Here is a 23,791-nt window from a genome sequence, read left to right as displayed (position 1 = left end):
CACAAAATGAACCCTAAGAATATGAATGCCACGTGCAAAAAGGGACTTCCTGGTGAAGCTGCCTTTTGCTGAGATAAGCCTGCTGTTCACCCAGTGCCCTCTGGTGGTCAGAAGATGCCATGTTGCCTTCTCAGAATGAACAGATCAAAATGTAGACTGAATTAAATGCTTTTCCTTTTCCCCTCCTGGAGAGAGAAAATATTTAAGAAGTCACTGTTTCCTTTGCATTCTGTGTGAATAAATTCATTTCCTAGACCTAGCACCTTGCCTACAGTAACACCTCAGTTATTCAGAAGTTAGTTGGTTGACAACCTCAGCAAAGAGTAAGGCAGTTTGTTGCCTATCAAAAATTAAGATAGGTTAAACAAAGTGCATGAATTAAAACCTTACCATACTCATAGAACACTTCCCTAGGTCCTCACAGAAAATTAAATTATTTATGTAGACTCAGTTTCAATGAGTTTTTGTTGAATTTCATAACCCATAACAGAAGTGCTGGGCTACAGGAGATGAGCAGACCTTTTAGAGGTGACAGCAGTTGGCCTGGACAAGTAAGGAGACAGAAAAATACTAACCACCCACAAACTACACTCTCCAAAAGTATAACAGCCTCAGGCCGTTTTGTGTAGGTGCAAACAAACCTTGCAAATTTGAACAGTTCCTATTTTTCAGAAAAACAAAACTGATGCAGAGGAGCTAGTAGACAGCCAGATGTTGCTGTATGTGGGGGGAAGCTGTTAGAATTGTAGGAGGAGCCCCAGACCAGAATTAAAGAGACCAAGGTCCTATCCTGTCATCTACAAAAATTAGATATGACTTTGAGTATATGACTTAATGTCTCAGGGCCTCAGTTCATTTTCTCATCTATAAAGCAGCAGGTTGAACTTGATCACTTGGTAAAATTCTGTGAATTTTGTTCACAAGGATGACATTAATGTTTAAGAAAAATTCTATTGCTCTTAGATTAGAAAGACAGTTTTCATCTCTAGTTTATATACGAGTTCCATGAGGAGTATGGTTATCTCTATTTTATAGTTGAGAAAGCAGGCTCAGAGAGGTGAAAATTTGTAGTTGGGTAAGTAGGAGAGCTGGTATTCAAATCTATCAATGTCTGCTCCCTGGGTTCTTATTTAATATTTTCATTTAACAAGCATGCATTAAGTGCCAACTCCATGGGAATTGTGCTAGGCACAGGGAACACAAAGGCCATTAAGCTTGTCACCGTCCTAGAGAGCTGAGTGTAGTAGGCATTGCTGTATAGTCCCTGTTAGTGCTAAAGGTGCAAGTATTAATACTACTACAGAACGGTTGGTGCTAGTGGTAAGAGACCTGCCTACTAATGCAGGAGACTTAAGAGACATGGGTTCGATCCCTGGGTGAGGAAGATCCATTGGAGCCGGGCTCGGCAACCCACTCCAGTGTTCTTGCCTAGAGAATCCCATGGACAGAGGAGCCTGGTGGACTACAGTCCATAGGGTCACACAGAGTCAATCACAACTGAATTGACTTAGCACGGCATGCACTGCACAGCACAGCACAGTTAGGACGAATTAATACACAGCCTCATTGGGGTTCTTAAAAGACTTTATGGTGTGAGGACAGAATGGAGCCACCATTTATAGCTTTGTTTCTATGGGAATATGTTTTAAGTTCCAAATAAAAGTTTTGGAACATAACCCAGTATAATTTCAGAACTTCCTGTACTAACTACTGAATTTGCAGTCTAATAATCAGTCAGGATGCCTATTCTAAAAAGTGAATAAAATACTCTAAACTTTATCATGACTGTCCAATTTCAGTACCTTGAATAAAAATCTGTTCTCTTTAGGAAACAAACCTGTATAACCAGTTCTTCCTGGAAATCTCAAGGAAAAAGCCAAAAGAATTTTACTTAGGTTAAATTTAGAGATTGGAGCACTGTATACCCTGGAAAATGGTATTCTAGGGAGAATTTTGCCAAGATGACCTTATTTTTATAGGCAGCAAAGTCATTAAGGCTATGATCTCAGGCTCAAGAGTCATATTGCTTGTGTTCTAATCTCACCAAGTTCTCTATGGCCCTAGGAAGGTTATAGAACATTGTGTTCTGTTTTGTTATCTGAAAATGGGTCTTAGAACATACTTTGTAGGATTGTTATGAGGATTAAATGATCAAATGATATACATATTTACATGCACATACACATATTTTATATATAATACTATATATCTTACTATTGACATGCCAGGCTCCAGTTTAAGTAGATGTTACACACACACACATCTGCTTGATAGTAAGGCCAGTGAAACAAATTTATCTTCCCTCCCATTACATTTTCAAGCTTTTATTTTTGCTGATGTGTACCTCTCCCCAGTTGTGTTACGTACACACCAATGCAGATATCTGAAATGTCTTTCCCCTTGCTTTCTACTTTTCTTTCTTATCCTCATTTATGGAGACTTTAGTCAAATCCTTCCTAAAAGCCACTGTTCTAGTACAATTCATGCTTTTCTCTTACTGAACTTTATTGAATATAATTTAGTATTTAATTTTTCTCAAATTGTTTCCTGGTTTAAAATGTAATCCCTCAGGGAATTCCCTGGTGGTCTTCTAGTGATTAGGACCCAGCACATTCACTGCCGGGGCACGGGTTCAATCTGTGGTCGAGGAACTAAGATCCCACAAGCTGCACCACTCAGCAAAATAAAAAAATAAAATGTAATCCCTCATATGGAATTAGCTCTACCATATACTATCCTTCTCTACCCTCCACCTCAGTGCTTTATGCTGTGTTAGGAACATGGTGGGTGTTTAATACATTCTGATATTCTGGTTTATAAGCAGAAGAGAATCCTTTCACTATATTTCAGGCTTCTTAAGAATCTAGTCTATAGCCCTCAAGTTAAGTCCATAGACATACATTTATCATATAAGAAATAGAAATAGATATGAGGAAATGAACGTATGTACTTACAATTACCTTTGAGACCCAGAGGTAATTGTTAGTAGTTCAGAGATTCGGATGCTGAACTGTAAACTCAACTGCGTGTGTGTGCTCAGTCGTGTCTGACTCTTTGTGACCCTGTGGACTGTAGCCCTCCCAGGCTCCTCTGTCCATGGGATTTTTCCAGGCAAGAAGACTGGAGTGGGTTGTCATTTCCTTTTCCAGGGATCTTCCCAACCCAGGGATTGAACTCTTCCTGCATTGGCAGGAAGATTCTTTACTACTGAGCCACCTGGGAAGCCCTGAACTATGCAAATGGTTCTCAGAGGAGTGTTCTTAGTAATGCAAGTCAGTGACACAGATTAGAGGGTGGTTATTCGCCTTATGGAAGGAGTCACTCCAAAATTCCTTTAAGTTACTTTTTCATTTACTTTATAGTCTTATTTATAGACCCTTACCTTATCATTTGACTAAAGCTATGGCAGTACTCTTGCCTGGAAAATCCCATGGACAGAGGAGCCTGGTAGGCTGCAGTCCATGGGGTCGGACATGACTGAGGAACTTCCCTTTCACTTTTCACTTTCATGCATTGGAGAAGGAAATGGCAACCCACTCCAGTGTTCTTGCCTGGAGAATCCCAGGGAGGGGGGAGCCTGGTGGGCTTCTGTCTATGGGGTCGCATAGAGTCAGACACGACTGAAGCGACTTAGCAGCAGCAGGGCAACAAAAAACATCCAGCAAAAATGTTTTTTTTCCATTTAAGAGCTTTAGCAATGAAGGAAAAGTATTTCTGAAACCTTACTATGTCAGTGAGAAATTTACTGAAATAGCTTAAAGTATAATTTAGGGAACACATCTACTGAATAAGACTAGATGCACATATACAGACACAACCACATTATAGATGGAGTTCAGATACTGTATAGTTTCTTGTGCAAGGATCTTAATAAATCTCGTGTTGAGGACTCATGCCCAATCCTTGCTGACTGTTCTTTGCAGAAGGGCACGCTGCAAGGAGTATGTAGTAACAAGACTGTTTAGTGGTTAGTACCATCTGGATGGTCAGGAATCCCAGTTCCTACTTTATCACAGTTAGCCCTCCTTGATACATTGTTTTAACAGCGCTACATCACTGTCCTAGGAAATATGCCTGTTGGACCAGATTATATCTCTAAACTCTAAAAGCCTCTGAGTATCTAAATTACTGAATATTCTTAATGTGCTTGGTAGCTGATTTTGAATTTGAGAAAGCTGGTTAAACTTTTTCAAACTAAAATTTTAAAAATCCAGTGCATCACCTAACTCCTTACTCCTCTAGAGAACTACATCCACACTGGGTTTCCTTTTAGCCTTGGGAGAACCCTCGGCTTTGGATCAACTTTGGTTTCTGCTCTCAACCCCAGCCCTTGACGTGTAGCTGTACAAACTTGCTCTACCAGTGATGCGGCTAGTAATATACAAACAAAAGCAATCACAGAATGTCATTATAAAAACAAGACTTGAAATCTAAACATTTGTTAAAAACAGGTAACAAGCTTTACTGTAACAAAGTTCACTGTGTTTTTTGGGTAGCATTATTAAAGATATAAAAAAAAAAAAGCAAACTTCTTTTGGAATTTGAGTGAAACTTGTTTTTTCCTTCCCCCACCCCCGCCACATGTCCAAGTGAAACTATTGTTTAATAAAAGTGAGTGAAAATAAAGATTTTAATGCAAAATTATTCTCAAGACATAACAAGCTAAAAGTCTCACAGGAATTTAGATCTTTCACCCATGATTCCACCTCCTGCCTTTCTGTTTGTTTTTGTTTTGGTGTTATTAAGCCGCCTTAAAGCTTTTCTGAATGAGGTGTAACAAGAAGAGAGTTGTTCATGCTAATGTGTGAATGATTGCTATTAAAGGTTACTCTCCCTAAAATCAGCTTTACTCAGAACTTGGTTGTAATGTTGTGGAAACTACAGTTTTAGATCAGCCTAAGAGCTGTAGTGTTAGCATTAATTTATGAGGGGAAAATAGAAATACAGAGACGTGGTGGTGGGATTCATACTCAGGTCTGTTGGACCCTGAGCCGTTGTTCTGTCCATCGCGGCACATTGCCTTCGTGCATAGTAGGTGAGTATGTGTTGAGTGAAGTAACTCATCTAGAAAAATAAGTTGCCCTCAGTGATGTATCTTTGAGATTATAGGATACCTATGTTGTTGCTGATTCTCAGTACTTTATACAGTGCCTGGTACACCAAAATACTCAACAGATTTTTTTAGTTAATGTGTGTTAAAAATGCTCTTGATTCTTTTACTTGTCTTAGTGTTTTGTTTGACACAGAATGTATGTTCAATAATTTAAGTGAATTATAACTGTAGCTACAGATGCGCCTATCATATTGGTCTATGTGGCTGCATTCATTTTGGTTGCTGACCATAAAACTGCTTTTCCTTTAGATTAGAAAGGTCTTTGGAGCTTTTAGGCTCTTAATGTCATTATTTCAATCATAAGACATTTAAACCTGAAACTTTTAACAGATAAACTGCTGGCTTTCATACAGATGGGCTCTTATTTGGAAGGAAATTTTAAGACTGTCTAGTCAGACTTCCCTCCTGTGCTTAAGGAAGCATCACCACCATCACAACTGCCACTATTACTTCCATTAGTTATCACATGCCAAGCACTAAACATTTCACACATGGCTCCTGTGAAGTCTCATGTTGATACGATTTTTGAGGTGTAATTATCCCCACTTTGACAGTTCAGAAAATTTGGGGTCAATGAGGACAAACAGGTTATCTAAGGTGGCAAAGCTAAGTTGGAACTCAGGCCTATCTAACCCAAAGCCTGTGCCCTTTTCACTGTACTGTCCTCATCAAAGTTTCTTCCCTGCTTCTAGATGGGACAGTCATTATCCTCTAGATGAGTTTGTTTCATTGTTTAACAACTCTTATTATTAGAAGAAAATTTGAGATAATATCTATCCTTCTACCTCTTTATTCATTAAAGGTCTCTCTGAATCCTGTAGAACAGTGGTGTCCCCAATCTTTTTGGCACCAGGGACCGGTTTCGTGGAAGGCAAGTTTTCCAAGGTCTGGGGCCAGGGGGGTAGTTTTGAGATGAGTCAAGTGCATTACATTTATTATGCACTTTATTATTATGCACTTCATCAGCTCCACCTCACATCATTAAGCATTAGATCCTGGAGGTTGGGGACCCTTGCTGTAAAATGTCTACAGATCTAGAAATCTCATCCTACATAAAATGGGCTTGAGGTCAATACTTGTGTGTGAATGTGTGTTTTAACTCTTTAAATAAGGTTTTGTTGCTGTTGTTTTATGTTATTGTAATTTTTATATAACTTCATAGCTTGTGGTTATTTACTTGACTTTCCATCCTGAAAACTTTTCTCATTTTCTTTTATAGCCTTCATTCATAAATATAATTTTCATAAAGGCCACATGACAGTGAATTTTAGGAAGTGGATTTACCTTGGTTTACTTACAACTCCCTTATTACCAGGCATTTTGAGTTATAAATAACACATTGATAAATATCTGAGCATACGTTGCATTTTGTATATATTTACATACTGAACATGACTCAATTCTGGTATAGATACCTAAGTTACACAAGGTTGAAATATTATACCTACTTGTAATACTACATGATCTGGCTTCTAGAAGAGGCCCAGACGTTTCAATTTAAAGATGGCAGTAGGTCTCATAAGCCATTTTCATTTCACCAGGGGCACATCCCTACTGTGTAACTCTGATTTCAGGCAGGAAAAAAACAAGCAGGGTGATCTTTAGGCAGTGGGGGACAGGGGTATGTGACCCACATGTGATTTGTGACAGATAAAAAGCAAGTAGAAGTAAGCAAATTTAGATAATTTCTAATTATCACTGCAGAGATTAAAAGGTTTGGAGACATGGAAGTTTTATTTTTCTGAACAGCTTGTTCAGTTGTTCTTTTTATGTTCAGTCAAATTGCGTAGGAACTTGTTTTCAAGTAGAAGATAGATTCTGAAGTTTTATTTATACAGGTTAAAAATTAAGGCTAAAATTGGCTCTTACTTTAGCTTTGTAATATAATTGGACTTACAGTGCTCCTCTCTTTATTCAGCATCAGCTCTGTACCTTAAAAATATTTATATGTTGATAAGTGAAGAAAACTAGTTGCAGAAAGATATATACAGTACAATATCATTTAGGTTAAAAAAAAAAAACCCGAAGTAAAACTATTTGTATGGTATGTAGTGGGTACTCAATAGCTGTTGACTCTGTATGCATACATATAAACAGATTTGAAGATAAATAATTGGAGAGGTTATCTCTGGAAAGAGGTATGTGACCTAAGGTGCGTTTTTATTCTATGTACTTTTATGTTTTAATTCTTTTCAATAACCATGTGTTACTTTTGTATATCTTTTTTTAATGATTGAAAAATGAAGAAAAATTTACAATCTAAGGACAGATACCTCCTTCCCAAATAGGTCCCCTGTTTCTTTATACAGAATTATTCCTTCTCCAATAAATTAAGAGACAGGCATTGACCAAACCTATTTGCTTGGTGCTATTTGCATGTAATCTAATAAGCTTTAGCGAGTAGAATTTTTCTAAGGAAACTTTCAAACATACAAAAATAGAAATAAACCTACCTCCTAGCTTCGATAGTTATCACCACAGGACCAATCTTATATCATTTATAGCCCCATACCCACCCACTAGATTATTTTCAAGCATATCCTAGATGTATCATTTCATCAGTAAACACAGCAGTATGTGTATCTAAAAGATAGGGTGCTTTTAACACAACCAAAATACCTGTATCACACTTAAGGATGAGCAATAATTCCTTTATATCAATCACCTGAAGAGTTTTTCATATTCTGCAATTGAATTACTATCTTTAAATTCAAATTGCTATTTTATTTGTTTTCACTGTTTGTATTCTTCAAGTACTTTAAAACTAGTGTCTTTTTTCCTTTCAAATTTAGTTTGAAATTGCATGTTTCCTCCTTGAGTTGTAAAGAAACCAAAATGATGGGTTTTGCTTTTGATACCTTTGCTTGTATTTTGTATTTCTTAAAATAAAAATGAGAAGCTTGAATAAATGGCTGGGTATCTTCACCTTTAAGTTTTAAAAATGATTCAGGTATATATTAATTGAGTTTTACTACATTAGAATGGACAGCTTTTTTTTTTTTTAAGTGCTTTTCTGATTTCTTGTCTGACTTTAATGTTTTTGTTTTACATAGGTCTCTACTAGAAGATGGCAAAGCCCAGCCACAGCAGCTACGTCCTTCAGCAGCTAAACAACCAAAGGGAATGGGGTTTTCTCTGTGACTGTTGTATTGCAATTGATGACATTTACTTTCAAGCACACAAAGCAGTTCTAGCTGCTTGTAGCTCCTATTTTAGAATGTTTTTCATGAACCATCAACATAGTACTGCACAACTGAATCTCAGCAACATGAAAATTAGTGCTGAGTGTTTTGATCTCATTTTGCAGTTCATGTATTTAGGAAAAATTATGACAGCTCCTTCCAGTTTTGAACAGTTTAAAGTGGCAATGAACTACCTACAGCTGTACAATGTTCCTGACTGCTTAGAAGACATACAGGATGCAGACTGTTCTAGTTCAAAATGTTCATCTTCTGCTTCTAGCAAACAGAACAGCAAAATGATATTTGGGGTGAGAATGTATGAAGACACTGTGGCTAGAAATGGCAGTGAAGCTAATAGGTGGTGTGCAGAGCCAAGTTCGACAGTGAATACACCACATAATAGAGAGCCTGATGAAGAGTCGTTGCAATTAGGTAATTTTCCTGAGCCATTATTTGATGTATGTAAAAAGAGTTCTGTGTCCAAATTATCTACTCCAAAAGAACGTGTATCACGACGCTTTGGACGGAGTTTTACCTGTGATAGTTGTGGATTTGGCTTTAGCTGTGAAAAATTATTAGATGAGCATGTACTAACCTGTACTAACAGACATTCATACCAAAACACAAGATCCTATCATAGATTAGTGGATATTAGAGATGGAAAAGACAGTAATATCAAAGCTGAATTTAGTGAAAAGGATTCTTCTAAAACCTTTTCTGCACAGACAGACAAATACAGAGGAGACACAAGCCAGGCTGCTGATGATTCAGCTTCAACCACTGGAAGCAGAAAAAGTAGCACAGTGGAGTCTGAACTAGCCAGTGAAGAAAAGAGCAGAGCCGCTGAGAGGAAAAGAATCATCATTAAGATGGAACCAGAGGATATTCCTACAGATGAACTGAAAGACTTTAACATTATTAAAGTTACTGATAAAGACTGTAATGAGTCCACTGACAATGATGAGTTAGAAGATGAAGCTGAAGAGCCATTTTATAGATACTACGTTGAAGAAGATGTCAGTATTAAAAAAAGTGGGAGGAAAACTCTAAAACCTCGGATGTCAATAAATGCTGATGAAAGAGGTGGTTTAGAAAACATGAGGCCACCGAACAACAGTCCTGTACAAGAAGACACTGAAAATGCTTCTTGTGAGCTGTGTGGGCTCACAATAACTGAGGAGGACCTGTCATCTCATTACTTAGCCAAACACATCGAAAATATCTGCGCATGTGGCAAATGTGGACAAATACTTGTGAAGGGTAGACAGCTTCAGGAGCATGCCCAGAGATGTGGAGAGCCCCAAGATCTGACCATGAATGGGTTAGGAAATGCCGAGGAGAAGATGGACATGGAAGAGAATCCTGATGAACAGTCAGAAATAAGGGATATGTTTGTTGAAATGTTGGATGACTTTAGAGACAATCATTTCCAGATAAATAGTATCCAAAAAAAGCAGTTATTTAAACATTCTGCCTGTCCTTTTCGATGTCCTAATTGTGGCCAGCGATTTGAAACTGAAAATCTAGTGGTTGAACATATGTCTAGCTGCCTAGACCAAGAAATGTTTAAGAGTGCCATCATGGAAGAGAATGAAAGAGATCACAGACGAAAGCATTTTTGTAACCTGTGTGGGAAAGGATTTTATCAGCGGTGTCACTTAAGAGAACACTATACTGTTCATACCAAGGAAAAACAGTTTGTCTGTCAGACATGTGGGAAGCAATTTTTAAGAGAACGTCAGTTGCGTCTGCACAATGACATGCACAAAGGCATGGCCAGGTATGTCTGTTCCATTTGTGATCAAGGCAACTTCAGAAAACATGACCATGTACGGCATATGATTTCTCATTTATCTGCTGGTGAGACTATATGCCAGGTCTGCTTTCAGATATTTCCAAATAATGAACAGTTGGAACAGCACATGGATATTCATCTGTATACATGTGGAATATGTGGAGCAAAATTTAACTTGAGGAAAGATATGAGATCACATTATAATGCCAAGCATTTGAAAAGAACATAAGGATTTTCTACTGTATAATGTTTAGCTGATAGGAGACAAAACACCAAAGCAAAGGATATGACCTATTTAGAAAATGATTTTATAAGATGACTTGCTGAAAAAAATTTTCAAGGCCCTTTTACCTTTAATATTTTTGTTTAGGATCTTAAGTATCTACATTTTAGGTGTTATTAAATGTTTATCATTTTTGTTATTTCTTAATAGAATTCTTTGTTTTTAGTTTGTTTTAGCTATGATTAAAATTACTTTTAAATGTAGATTACAAGTGGTTGTTACCCCTTCAGTGACTATTGAAGCTTCGGTTGTTTTTTTTTTAATCAATAATGTGATGATGTCACAATTTTTATTTTTTATTTTGTATTTTAAGGCTACCTTGTGAAATTTTAAACCCAATATCATTGGCCATTCCTGTTTAAATTAAAAAAAAAATTTTTTAAGTAGTTATTTAAAACTATCCCATTTACTTTAGCTTTTTTTTTTTGTAAGTTGAACAATGATTTAGCCACTGTTTATTTCCCTGTCTTACCAGTGAAATTCATATTCTTAAATTGAAAACTTAATAGGCAGGTTAGGTGCGCTGAATCTAACCTTGAAGGTTGACATGGGCTCAAACTTGGCCTAAAAAGATTGATGGACCTAAGGAAATTCCTATAAATGAATATTTCCTATAATTGATAAAATATTATCATTTAATAATCACATTTAAAACTTATATTAAGTGTAAAAACCCAATGACTTTACTCCACTTGACAAATTAGTGGGGACAAGTCATTTTGTTTTGTGATATTAAATTTAACTATGATAGTTAATTAAAAAAGCATATCTTGTATTCATTTAAAATAATTTAAAATATTTTGATTTCTAAAGTGTGTTAGTTTATCAATTATTTTTGTTTATAAATAGACTTTAATAGCTTTCTAGGAAGATGACATCTAAAGGAAAATGACTTTTCACCTTTAAAATGACATACTTTTGGAACTTACTTTGAGATTTGAGAAAGCTGCCATGTATATTGATAAATCTAATAAAATAAAGAAATCAATCACAAATCTGGTTGTTCTATAAAAGTAGAGTGTGCAAAAAACCATGTCTTGTGTTTTATACTAAGATTTGGAGAAAGTGTGTTATGGAAAATTAGTTTATCAACATGCTTTTTTTTTTTCTGTAAAGGACTATAAAATTTGAGGACTATAAAATAATAACAGAATATATAAATGGAGACAGTTTATCATTTTTTAGATAAAGTAGTATTACTGTTAGTTGTTGCTGACACGAGGTCTACATGAATTACATGTGAATTAAAACTGGCCCACAAATCAACACATCTGTTGGATAGAATGCATTTTAATGTAAATTACTTGCATAGTAATACCCATCTCATAATGAAAGGGATTTTAAATAACTCCTATATTTAAAAGTATAATTTTGTGATTATGAACAGTAATTTAACAGTATTGTTCTTTTTGTTTACATCACATTTTAAAGATATGCAAGTCATATTTTTGTATACAATTTGCATAAAAGAACAAGTTTGCCAAGAGAACTGAGAGACATATTGACTAGCATAGATTTAGTTGAAAGAGAAGACCAGAGTGTGTGCTCAGAGATTTGTGAGGACATGTTGAGGTGTTAAGTAAGAACTGAAATAGTACAGGAGCCATACAGTATTAGAACAAAATAATGGGAAGTAGAGATAGGGGAAATACACAAAAAAGACAAATGAGAAATCAGGATTTTTTTTTTAAAAGCCATATAGCAGAAAAAGTAAGAAAAATGATTCATCTTAGTTCTTGGATACAATAGTTTATCAAGTTATTAAATCTGAAATGCAACTTAAAATGAAAAATGTATATACATTACTGATAGAAACCTGATAAAAGTTCTGTAACAAACCCAGAGACCATCAGAGAATAGAGAGAAGCTCTCAAACCAAATTTCCAAAGTATATAGCATCTTAGTAGACATCACTTTCTTTGGACGCACTTTTTCCATGACCCTCTTCAAAGCCTCTATTGCAATGGCTTTCCCACCATTAAAGAACAAGTTTGTTGCTTAGTCCCTAGGTTGTGTTCGACTCCTTTTGCGACCCCATGGACTGTAGCCGGCCAGGTTCCTATGTCCATGGGATTTTCCAGGCAAGAATACCAGAGTGGGTTGCCATTTCCTTTTCCAGGGGATCTTCCTGACCCAGGGATTGAACCCATGTCTCTTGCATTGGCAGGTGAATTCTTTACCACTGAGCCACCTGGGAAGCCTTTAAAGAACAGAAGCCTTTCTAAATACTACCACTCTGTAAAAAATGATTTCTAACCCATTGGGAAAGGGGTTTAGTTTTAGACACATACTAACAGCAAGCAAATATATAAACATTAAACATAATCTCTAATTTTACATAACTGAGATGTTTATAGTTTCACAAAGCCACACCGCAGGATGTGTTTTCCCCGTGTGTTACACAGGACACACGTCTTTTGTTTTGCAGCTAGCTACAGCAGTACAAGTTTCTTTGAGTATATGTATAATTTTCCTCATTAAGAAAGAGTTCATTTAATGACTACATGCCTCCTTTTAAAACTAGGGGGAGTGAAAACTATCCAACACCTCTCTAGCCCAGTTTTCTCTCACTTCTTCCCTCTCACGGAGTGGAGCTACAGAGCTGTGCCTACTTAATACCGCTTCTTGCCCTCCAGTGCTATGAAGACAGTGAATCAAGGTTGTGGATGTTGCCTCCTCCTACTGTCTTTGTCATTTACGTGATTAGGCTCCAAATGTGAAAATGAGGGGGAAATCTAGATAGGTATATGTGGAATCTTGTTTTTTCTTACAAATACGGTCTTTCTTAAAGGGCCTTTTGTTCTCCAGCAAAAATCTTGGGGGAATGGATTCAGTACTTAGCAAGCTTGCCACCAATTCCAGTGCAGCTCAGATGTTTATAATTTTTAGTAAACAGGACTAAGAATCTCAGAGATTAGTGGATTAGGACTCAGAAATTTGTCTTAATCCTGTATTTTTAAAGTAAGAATATTCAGAGAAATGACTTACATGAGTAAAATGGCTAATGTTTAAAGTTTGGGTATAAACAAGAAGAAGCACTCCAAGGGCTAGATACAAAAATTAAATAATTAAAATAAGGACAGAGTTTTCTAGAGTAGTCAGCACCAATTAAAAGGAAAAATAATAGACTAAGTAAAAATCACAAGTATTGTAGTTAAGAACAAAAATATGAGACAGAAACATTGAGTTAAAAAAAATGAGGTGAGTAAATATAGAATTTGATAGGCTAAAATAATCTGATTAATTCCATTAGAGCTACAGAATGCCTAATGAAACAGCTTTTATGAACATGCCAAACATAAACATGTGAGATAATATTCCAATGTTTATAAAAAGTGGGAAGAGAAGCTGGTGGTGGTTTGTAACTTTCTCTGGTTAAATAATACATGTTCCTATATATCACTAGTTAAAAAGAACTGTATTTAATAGATCTGTGGAAAATTCCCCAAAGAACCAGAGTTAACAGTAAGTTAAACATAAAACTTGTTAACAAAATGCTAAATTAATATCAACCAGAAGAGAAAAACCTGAACATGTATATGCATACATAGTTGAGAATAAAGTAGTTTGGTATATTTAATTCTAAATGGGTTTTATGAGTTACACATTTTTTTTTCGCCATTAATCTACTTTGATTAGCTCCTCATCATTCATCGCCACCCCAACCGCCTTTGTGACATTTGCTTCTCGGTGATAGAAGTGCTCTGAAGGCTTTGACAATGCCTAAGATTCCAGGGTACCAAAAGGCTCTGTGGGAACATACCTTTGTGGAATGTCTCCTATCTCCTGATACCTGAGGTGCAGTAAACAAAGTGATAGAATGAATGCCAGGGAACTGGCAAGTAAAGTTAGATTTGGTGTTAAGAACTTGTGTCCCAGATTTGGAAATCTATGAACTATCCATCCCAGGGCTCTCAGTAATCCCATTATCCATTTCATTAACACTCTTTTACTCTGCTAAACACTTGATAGAGATGTAATTTTAATGTATCCTCATGGCCTTATGAGGTAAGTATTCTATCAATAACTTTCCAGATGGGGGACTGAGGTTCAGTGAGACTGAATCTTTTTCCTAAGATCATACAGAAACTAAATACTAGCACTGAAACTTGAAACTAGACCTATTTGATTCCTACATTCCTGTACTTAACCATTAAGCAACATACTTTATCAACCAAGAACTACAAAGAAAAGCCTTTTCAGTTCAGGGAACACGTATGACAAAGCTCCTATGAGATTCTTTGCTCCTTGTTCATCATCTGTCATCTACTGTGCCTGGTAAGATAGCTGGTAATAGTGGTACCTAAATGAACATGTTGAATAATGTGAAAATGTATCAGTCAGAAGCAAAACATTTTTATTTGATAATTCAGAATGATGTTTTAGAAATGAATATTAAATACTCTATGTTTTAATTTTCCTTTATATTTCTACCTCTGTGATGTTTTGCCTCTGTTTTCCCTATTCCTGATTGATATGTTTTAACCTCTCTGACCAGTCACCATTTCCTTTTATTGGTTATATGATAAATCATTTGAAAATCTCCATTGTGCCCCCCTCAAATCAGGACCCCAGAATGTTTTCCTCTTTTTGCCTTAGCAGGTGATGTGGATAAGAAATTCTTCATTTATTTGGCTAAAGACAAAATCCCTAATTATCATTTTGTAAGGATTAAAGTTTACAGAGCAATCTAAGTCTGTCTAAAAATAAGTTATTCTAGCTATTTATAATTCAATTTACCAAAAATATCTATGTATTTCTAATGTAAACTTACAATCTTACTTGTAAAAGAAATGAAAGATAATTTCAGGAGACAACAATTGTATATCCACCCTAACCTAGCAGCAAACTTTTAGGAAATGGAATAGTCTACTGGTTTAAGTGAAACAACATCCCGCCCCATCTAATCAGATTTTAATTTCATGCATCTACTGCCTGATTTCTAAAACCTATACAATAGGTTTTCTGTTCCTTAACAAAGCCTACTACTTCAATGATCTCTCTACCATCTGCCAAATGCTATTTTCTTAAACAGTGAGACTAGAAGAAGGAGAAGGTGAAGATTCCGTACAAAATATCTACACAGTCTTTTAGGTGGCCCGCTCTCATTGCCTTCTATCAAACTCAAGGACATACTCCATGGTAACATAGGGATTGTTGCTGTTTAGTCCCTAGGTCATGACTCTTAGTCATGACTAAGAGTCACTTTAGTCCCTAAGTGACCCCATGGACTAGCCCTCCCGGCTCCTCTGTCCATGGGATTTCCCAGGCAAGAATACTGGAGTGGGTTGCCATTTCCTTCTCCAGGGGATCTTCCTGAACCAGGGATTGAGCCTGTGTCTCTTGCATTGGCAGGCAGATTCTTTACTACTGAGCCACCAGGAAAGCCCCAACGTATGGGTCAAGTCTAGACCAAGTGAAATTTAGCTACTTATAAATTTATATGCTGGCAAAAGGTGAAAATGCAAGGATTTAGAATATTTGTCTCTAAATATTGGTAAATATAAACTAAATGACAATAGCAGCTTATAAATTTATGCTAATTTTAAACCAGTTTAATAGCACTTACATATTTATATGCATATGCTTAGTAAACAGCATTAAGAAGTTAAATCCATTTAAGTTGCTCCCTTACTATATTTAGGGGAACCAAATCACTAAGGTCCATTATTAGTGACAAAATTTTTCATCCTTTCTGTCAAATTCCACCACAGACCACTAGTGGGCAGGAAGCCATTTATATATTTTTTTTATCATCTTACTTGCAAGAAAAAGATTGTATGAAGATTATAATTCAGTATTTGCCTCTGAATTAAATGTATCAATGTACTAATCACCACTGTAATAAGTAAAAACAGGAAACTAGGGCTGAAGGATGACAAAAATGTAAAAAACATGACTTCATGAGTCAGGAATAGTAATAATTTTATGTGCGAACATTTGAATAACTTTGTACTTACCTATCTGAGAAAAGAATCGGTAGACATTTCATGAAATCCCAGTTAAGCTTTGTTTTGAAAGTTACTACGTTGTTTTTATTCTACTTAAACCAATTGCTTATAGCAGAATCAGCAGAACTCATTTTTAGATGACAGAAATATAAACGTCTTGATTATGAAAGTCACTGTTTCTTTCAAATGCTTATGTGTTCCTTGATGTGGAAAAAATAAAAAGAATTTCTTTTATTACAAAATTAGGGCAAATCATTGCTGCAAAAAATAAAATTCTACCCAGAATCATTGGGGCAGGTTAGGAGCGCTATGAACTTAGGAATTTGAAGGAACACTCCTTTTTGTGTGTGGGTGTACTTTATTTCCATTTGCAGAGTGTAAAACAATATTTGAAGAGAACAATGTTAGCCTGATGGCTGAAGGCACTCATAAAAAGAACATGAACTTGTTAGATATATGTTTCATTCAGAGATTTGCTATTAACAAGTACATTGTAAAATTATTTTATTTGAAGGAAAATACTTTTTAACTGCTTCCTTCCTCCCTACTTTACCTGACTGTCCTCCTCTTGTTTCATATTTATGAGTCCTACCCATTCTATGCTAGCCCTTGTAAGAAAAAGTTGCCCCAATGCTGAAAAATTATATTGGTGAAAAGAATACCTTATATTTAAAGGGCACAGTGAATTATATTGGGGAAGAAATTAAGTTTTAGGATCTGTGCTTTTGTTCCCATTTTTGGTTCAATTAACTGTGTGCTGGCCTGGTGCCAAAAGTCATGAAATTCTGACCTAACTAAGATTTATGTTGTATCTTGTAGAGCAGTCAACTTGTAATATTATTTTTCTTGAGTTTTGTCTTTTTCTGTGTGGCAGTGGTCAAATAGGGCCTTCTAAACCTCTGGAGAAGTGAGATCTGAATTTGGAGAGGACATGGGGAAGAATCAATCATCAACAGATAATCTTTAAGTCCAGACCCAGGAATATCAGATCTGAAGTGACACCATCTTTTCTGTCTTCTGACAAACCTCATCAACCCCAAAAGTTCCAGTTGCAAGGATCCAAGAAAACTCAGTAAAGATCACTTTGGAATCACTTTGTTGTGACAAAATTGATTCACAGTGACTCTCCTATTATTTGTGAAAAATCTGCTAAAGAAAACAACATCAGTGATTAAAGCTACACTGAAATGAAACTTTATATGCTAATTATCTTCAAGAGTCCCTCCTAAAATAAAAGGGCTTGTTAGGCTACTAGAAATACATTATAAAGTAAGATAATCACCTATCTTGTAAACACATATAATTCTAAACTTAAATGGAATTAAAGTTTATATATCATGAAATGTAGTTAGTTTCAAAAATTACATCCCAAATCTGTAGTTTAGGTTATAAATAAAAAGATGTGGGTACAAAGAAGAAGACGTGTAAGACCAATATTTTAACAAGAAAATCTAGTTATTGCTTACTGTAATGTGACATTTGCCTTTTTTTTTCACTGTATATACCAGTCACAAATCTTGATTATTAATATTAATGAGGCTCCCTTTTAAGTCTGTTGCTTTAAGAAAAAACAGAAGCGGTATTACTTCCACAGTGGTATATATTCACAGATCACAGACAACCAAGAAGAATGTATCAAGTCACATTTTCTTTTCAACTTAGCAATGTAACCTAATAGGCAGAATAAGCTTCTGTTAAACCTTTATTCTTGGTATTAATACATAATACCATGCTTCTCAGTTTTCAAATTTCAAGACAAAATTCAACTAAGTATTGAATGAAACAACTGTTAACATGTTTAAAAAAAGCTTTCATGGGAAAAAGAAATGTTTGATGATATTTTAACCTGATGATAGATATACATACATTTATCAACCATACTAATCTTACAGCCATATTATTTGCATATTGTGAATATATTTGTAGTTTTGGTTAACTGTGTAGTCAACTCAATATCATCATCATAATCATTATTGTTTCATCTGGAATATCAAGATGTATATATTCAGAAATGGTTATTTTGTTTTTATGCCCATGCCATCAAATGTTTTAATAGGGAGTTGCACAAAGAGATCTAACTTAAGAGCATACTTAAGAGCAGATGCAGAATTTAAGTCATTTAACATCTCTAGATATAAAGCAGGATAATAACATGAATATTCTCATAATTAGACTAACAAAAAATCAGAAAAAGTTAATTAAAATGTGATACTGGGTACAGGGGTGAGAAGGGAGATAAGAAATCCACTAAAGATTTCAAATTCATAAGAATTCATCTGCTTTAAGAGAAATAAAACAAATAAACTTAGAGAAGTGTTACAGTCTAAAAAACAAAAACTATAGCCAGTTTCTTCTAGAAATATGAACAAGCATATAGAACTGCAGACTTCTAACAAGTAAACAGAAAACAGTAAAGATAAAAGAATACTATCAATAATTCAAGGTGCCAGATCAATGTAGTAGAAACTCAACAATTTTTGATTACTGGTGGAATTAGATTTACAAGAGAAACATGGCTTAAATTTTGACTGTACTAAACTACAAATGTAATAAATCATAATAATTATAAATGATATAAATGCATTCTATAATGTGACTACTTTCTGTATATTAGTATAAAATGGAGTATTGGGTTACATAGAGAATTTGTTACATTTTTTAATCCATGCTTTATCTAATAAAATTTCCTCCTCTATGTTCAGAATTTAAAATGTCTTTATATTACTTTTTTTATACTGTACTTTTCTAACCTTGCTCTTTTGAAAAAATTATTTGGCTGAAAAGTTATCTGTTCCTTTCATTCTATAATACCAGAATAATAAAGTATCTGATATAGCTAATTATAGTATTCCTGAGCACCTTAAGAAGTGCACAAAGAATTAACTAAAATTCTTATTTCCAAATCCTGGTTTCTTTCAATACAGAATGACTAGAAAAGTACTATCTCATGGCAGACAGATGGTAACAAATTAGGTTTCCTCATAATATAAAAATAGGTAATTATTTATAAAAATTCACTGACATAGTATTTAGTTCTTTTAGAGGCTTAATCTATTTCTCAAAATAACAATTTACTCAGAGAAATAGCTACCTTATCAATGTAGTTCATTTTGTTAAATTTCTGTTTGAGAGTTTAAAAAATTGTTTTTTTTTTTTCAAGTGATCAGCAATGAGTTTTCTCTTCATTTCAGGTAAGTTCTGAAAGATAAGTGCCATAATTTCACAGAAGTTAATAAGTATTAGCAATGATGGTGTATTGAATTTGATTCTCCATATATAAGATAACACCTTCACTTCTTTTGTGAAAGTTGTTGAGTCTGACTGCGACCCGATGGACTATACATTCGCCTGCAATGCAGGAGACCTGGGTTCAATCCCTGGGTTAGGAAGATCGCCTGGAGAAGGGAAAGGCTATGCACTCTAGTATTCTGGCCTAGAGAATTCTATGGTCTGTATAGTCCATGGGGTCGCAAAGAGCCGGACCCAACTGAGCAACTTTTACTTTTACTTCTTTTAAATTATTTCGGAGTATTCTACAAGAGGCTTGTCTTTGAGGTTAGCACTCTACAAAACTGAAGAAGGTACAGTTTGTCTGCTATTACACAGATTCACTTTTCTAGAAAAGTCTCTCTTCCAGGTTTGGGACCGTTAGCCTTCCATACAAGGCAAGGTAGTGTCCTATTCCAATTATTGTGTATCTACAATTCAAATAGAACTTTTAAAGACTGAGTGTTTTAAGATTCAAAGAAACAGATGGTGAAATTTTAGTAACAGGTGATTGGAGAAATGTTTTGGGACTGGGTACATCCTAAGAATTATAAAGTGGCAGTATTCATAGAGATCTTAAATATAATAAGAAATTGAACTCCAGTTTGCTGATAGGTTCTCAAATTACAGGCTGCTACTGACTCCACTCCTCTCTTCAGGGCAACATTACCTCTTCAATCCACAATCTTTATGAAGCTTGTACCTGGGTAGGGAATGAGAGGGTTTCAGAATATCCGTAAATTTCTTTACTAGTAATTCTGGAAAAAATGTATTCTTGCTCAGGTAATCTCCTTAGGGTAGGCCTTACTACCACCAGCACACAGTTTTAGACCTCATCTCATTCATCTTTGTATCTCTAGGTACAAGTATTTTCAGATGTGAATTTGTTTCAATTTTTGGTCTCTGCAGTATTATTTAGTACAGAAATGTAAGAGGCAAGCAAAGAATCTTCCTCTTATACAGGGAAAAAGTGAAGTTACTATTTCTAGTTTTTAACATGTCTCAGATCACTTTTCATAAACACTGAGCAAGTGAATTACTACTGTGTTCCAAGTACTCTTCTGGGTTTGGGGAGTTCATCAGAGAAAATTTGACACACATATAGTTTTTGTTTCATCCAGACTGTGTAAAATCTCAGTCTTTGGATTTTAAAAATATTTTGAAACACCCTAGTATTTATAATCTGCCAAACAGATCTCACCTGTTGAAAATCAGTAGTAATTTCTATGTAAATAGTAGGATTTGTGAATTGTATTTCAGTTGAATGCTGATAGCCAAGCTTTAAAAATCATCTGTTAAAGAGAAAATTTAGAAAAATTACTGATAATCCCACCTTCTAGAGATAAACATTTTTGATGCAATTCTCATATATATGATTATCCTACATATAGGATAAGATGATACAAAATTGTTGTATCTAATTTTTCCACTTAATTATACCAAGAACATTTTCCTGTGTCATTAAAAATCCTGTAAACAATTTTTAATTCATGACTATAGGTCAAATAATTATTTCTTATTGTCAGATATTTAAGCCATTTCCCCTTTATCACTGTTATCATAAATAATATACCTGCATGCTCCATTATCTCCCTAAGATAAATCCCACATAGTAATGCTAAATGAAGGGTACGGTCATATTTAAGGTAAAGAAAAAATATTGTCACATAGTCCTCCAGAAAGACTGTACTATTTTACATTCCCACCGGTAGGCAGGGCTTTACCTGTTTTGCCGCACCATTACTGAAGTTGATGAATATCATTTCATCTTAAGTTTGCTAAGTTTGATCATTTTTAATGTGCCACAAGTTTAAGGAATTACGAGCCACAAGCATAAAATAGGAAAAAAATTTTTTTAATCAATACAAATGAGGAAAAATATTAAAAAAAAATCCAAGAAAGGTCAGTATATGATAGTGTTCCAGAACTGCAAAAATTTATTTCATATAAAAAGTGCAAACACTGTGTCTTTTTGGGACAAGCTCAGGATGCCATTTAAAGTATGAAACTTATGAAACATCAATTTGCTGAGTGAAAAGTGAGAGCAGAAAAAATACAGCTAATGAAAATACAGACAAAATTGCTACTGTGGTTTCAGAAAGCTGTACTAACGAATGTGGTAGTTAGATGGCAAAATGTAATAACTGTGCAGACAGATAGTACATAGTTACTATACAAAAGAACCTCTCCCTTCTGAAGCTCTAATTTTGGTTTTTGTGTGTAAGAATTGGCATGTCTGCTTTTTCACAATCTTGCTTTGCTTAAGGTAAGTTTGTGAGGACTGAATACAACAGATCTGAAGAGTCAGTGTTTCTCACAGTTCTCTTTTGCTTTCAGTTGTAGTTGGGCCCTATCTCTAAATCACATATCATTAGTTTTATAAAAACTGTGTATTGCTCTCCAGCCCACTAACTCCCTGAACTCCCCTTTTTAACTGCACAAAAGACAAAAATTTCTAAGAATAAAATCAAGAAATCTGTACTTACCATTTAAGGCAACTTCAATAGAAATTTTTGGTTTGATCCTCGTATTCCTAATTTTTAAAAAAAGTTTTCCTAGTTAAAATTTTTTCCTTAACTTCTTTAATGGAAAAAGAGATGGCAATTGTGAAATGAGATTAACAAAGTAATAGCAAATGTACTTTTAAAAATTGGAAATTACATGCACAACTAGATAAAAGAAACTTAAACATCCATTGGTTAACTTTATAGGATTCTGTCAACGTTATTTTTTAAATTATAGATAACTTTTGTTTCTCTCAAAAACTTTTCTCCAGCACTGTCTCAAAGAACTTGGATATGAACCATACATTAACTTCCTTCAAAAGATGCTTCTCTCCGCGACCCCACAGCCTCTGGGAAAAGATCATGGCATATCCCGTCCACCTGAAAAGACTGTTTCTTATTTGTATCCCTCCTCATGTACTGACACCAACCTTCAACTTGTAGTTGCCCCCAGCACACACTGCTCTCATCTTTGCCCATGCTACAACCCATGCAAAGAATGACAAAGGTCAGAGGCTGGCATGTCACCTCTTACAGGAAGCCCTCGGGAACATTAGTTTCCCCTACTGGATGCGCTGCCTCCTTTGTGTTCCCCATAGCACTTCTCTTGACCTATTTTTAGCTCTTTATTGAACTGTCAACCTCATAAAGACACACTATTGCACTCGTAGTCTTACTCTCACATCCTGGGACTTGGTAAAGCTGAATGAATGTCTCCAGCTTCCCCACATAAGGCGAAGTGTTATCGCTTTTTTTTTTTTTACTGTCTTCCTTCCGGAGCCCATTTATAGGCGCCTGCTTCTATCACCTATCCCATATTACTCTTAAACACGACAGAATGAATTGCGCTCCTTTCTATCTACTTCCTCTGAGAGTTCTCACTCAGCTGAGTTTACGCTCGCCTGGGTTAAGAGAATCGTGAGAGGCGTGAGACCGGGTTATTTTATACTTCAACGTGTGGGGTTTGACCACAGACGTCCCGGAGAACTCGAAGCGGCGGATAAAGCACTTGAAACGGAAAATAACAAAAGCAGTGGCGAGAGAACAGGGAGATGAAACTAGGAAGCTTAAAGTGGTAGGACAAGCAGGGGAAACGCAAAGTGAGGTCAAGAAAGGGTACGAGTTGCAACCACGCCTCCCTCGCACACTGTAGGCCGCTGCGCGCAGGGAAAAATAGTCAGCCTCCCCGGTAGCTCTCCCGGTCTCCTGCTGCCCCCGCCCGCCAGATAAGATACCCAGAGCTCACACCAAGACGCTGCGAAGCACGCAAAATTAAATTACAGGACGCCGACTGCCCATCCTAGAAACTTCATTTCTCACTCCTCCACCCCACCCAGCTCCTCCTCCCGGGGCCGTAGCAGCCCTCACCGCCAGGCCACGCCAAGCCAACGCCCACAAGCGGGCAGAAGAAAAAAGCCAGCTCTGGCTCTAGTTCTTCGGTGCCACCAACTCAGAACGAATTGCCCCGCCCCAGCGAGCTAGGTTGGCCGAGACACTAGTAACTGATCGACATTTTAGGATTTAAGAACTGAGCGAACCGTCTACATGGTTCCCTTCTCCCGGCTCAGCTTCCGCGACTCCTTCCAGCGCCACGCCCCAATCCTTTCTTCCCCGCCCTACTTGGGGGGTCCGCGCTACTCATTGGCTGCGTGCCCTGCCAATCCAACTGACTTCGACGAATCCCGCCTCAGGGAAG

General features: G+C 36.0%; 1 protein-coding gene, 1 long non-coding RNA gene and 1 other non-coding gene across 7 annotated transcripts in view; 1 reads left to right on the top strand and 2 right to left on the bottom strand.

Annotated features, from left to right (window-relative positions):
• ZBTB1 (zinc finger and BTB domain containing 1) overlaps positions 1-17,808 on the top strand; it is a 24,263-nt gene extending 6,455 nt beyond the window's left edge. The window contains exons 2-3 of one of the 3 annotated variants that reach the window (XM_061156889.1): positions 8,167-10,075; positions 17,199-17,808. In XM_061156889.1, coding sequence (XP_061012872.1) covers positions 8,181-10,075; positions 17,199-17,235 — 1,932 coding nt within the window. In that variant the 5' untranslated portion in view covers positions 8,167-8,180 and the 3' untranslated portion in view covers positions 17,236-17,808. Of the gene's footprint in view, positions 1-5,915; positions 5,985-8,166; positions 11,390-17,198 lie in introns of those variants that run through there. The other 2 variants (XM_061156888.1, XM_061156887.1) reach the window with 2 other exon arrangements.
• On the bottom strand, positions 16,506-23,791 carry LOC133066132 (uncharacterized). 3 transcript variants are annotated; one of them, XR_009695089.1, is made up of 5 exons: positions 23,634-23,789; positions 22,078-22,124; positions 20,793-20,883; positions 19,416-20,294; positions 16,506-16,524 (listed from the first exon to the last, which is right to left on the bottom strand). It is a non-coding gene; the product is annotated as an uncharacterized LOC133066132 (long non-coding RNA). The 3 variants fall into 3 exon arrangements; XR_009695088.1 differs by lacking the exon at positions 16,506-16,524 and having other exon boundaries at positions 17,956-20,294; positions 23,464-23,791; XR_009695087.1 differs by lacking the exon at positions 16,506-16,524 and having other exon boundaries at positions 17,956-20,294; positions 23,634-23,783.
• LOC133067580 (small nucleolar RNA SNORD2) lies at positions 19,482-19,550 on the bottom strand. The gene has a single exon (XR_009695355.1). It is a non-coding gene; the product is annotated as a small nucleolar RNA SNORD2 (small nucleolar RNA).

This window comes from Dama dama, chromosome 12 (genome assembly GCF_033118175.1).
Source record: "Dama dama isolate Ldn47 chromosome 12, ASM3311817v1, whole genome shotgun sequence".
NCBI lineage: Eukaryota > Metazoa > Chordata > Mammalia > Artiodactyla > Cervidae > Dama > Dama dama.
The sequence above is the reverse complement of the archived record's forward strand: the minus strand, read 5'-3'. Positions and strand labels throughout refer to the sequence as shown.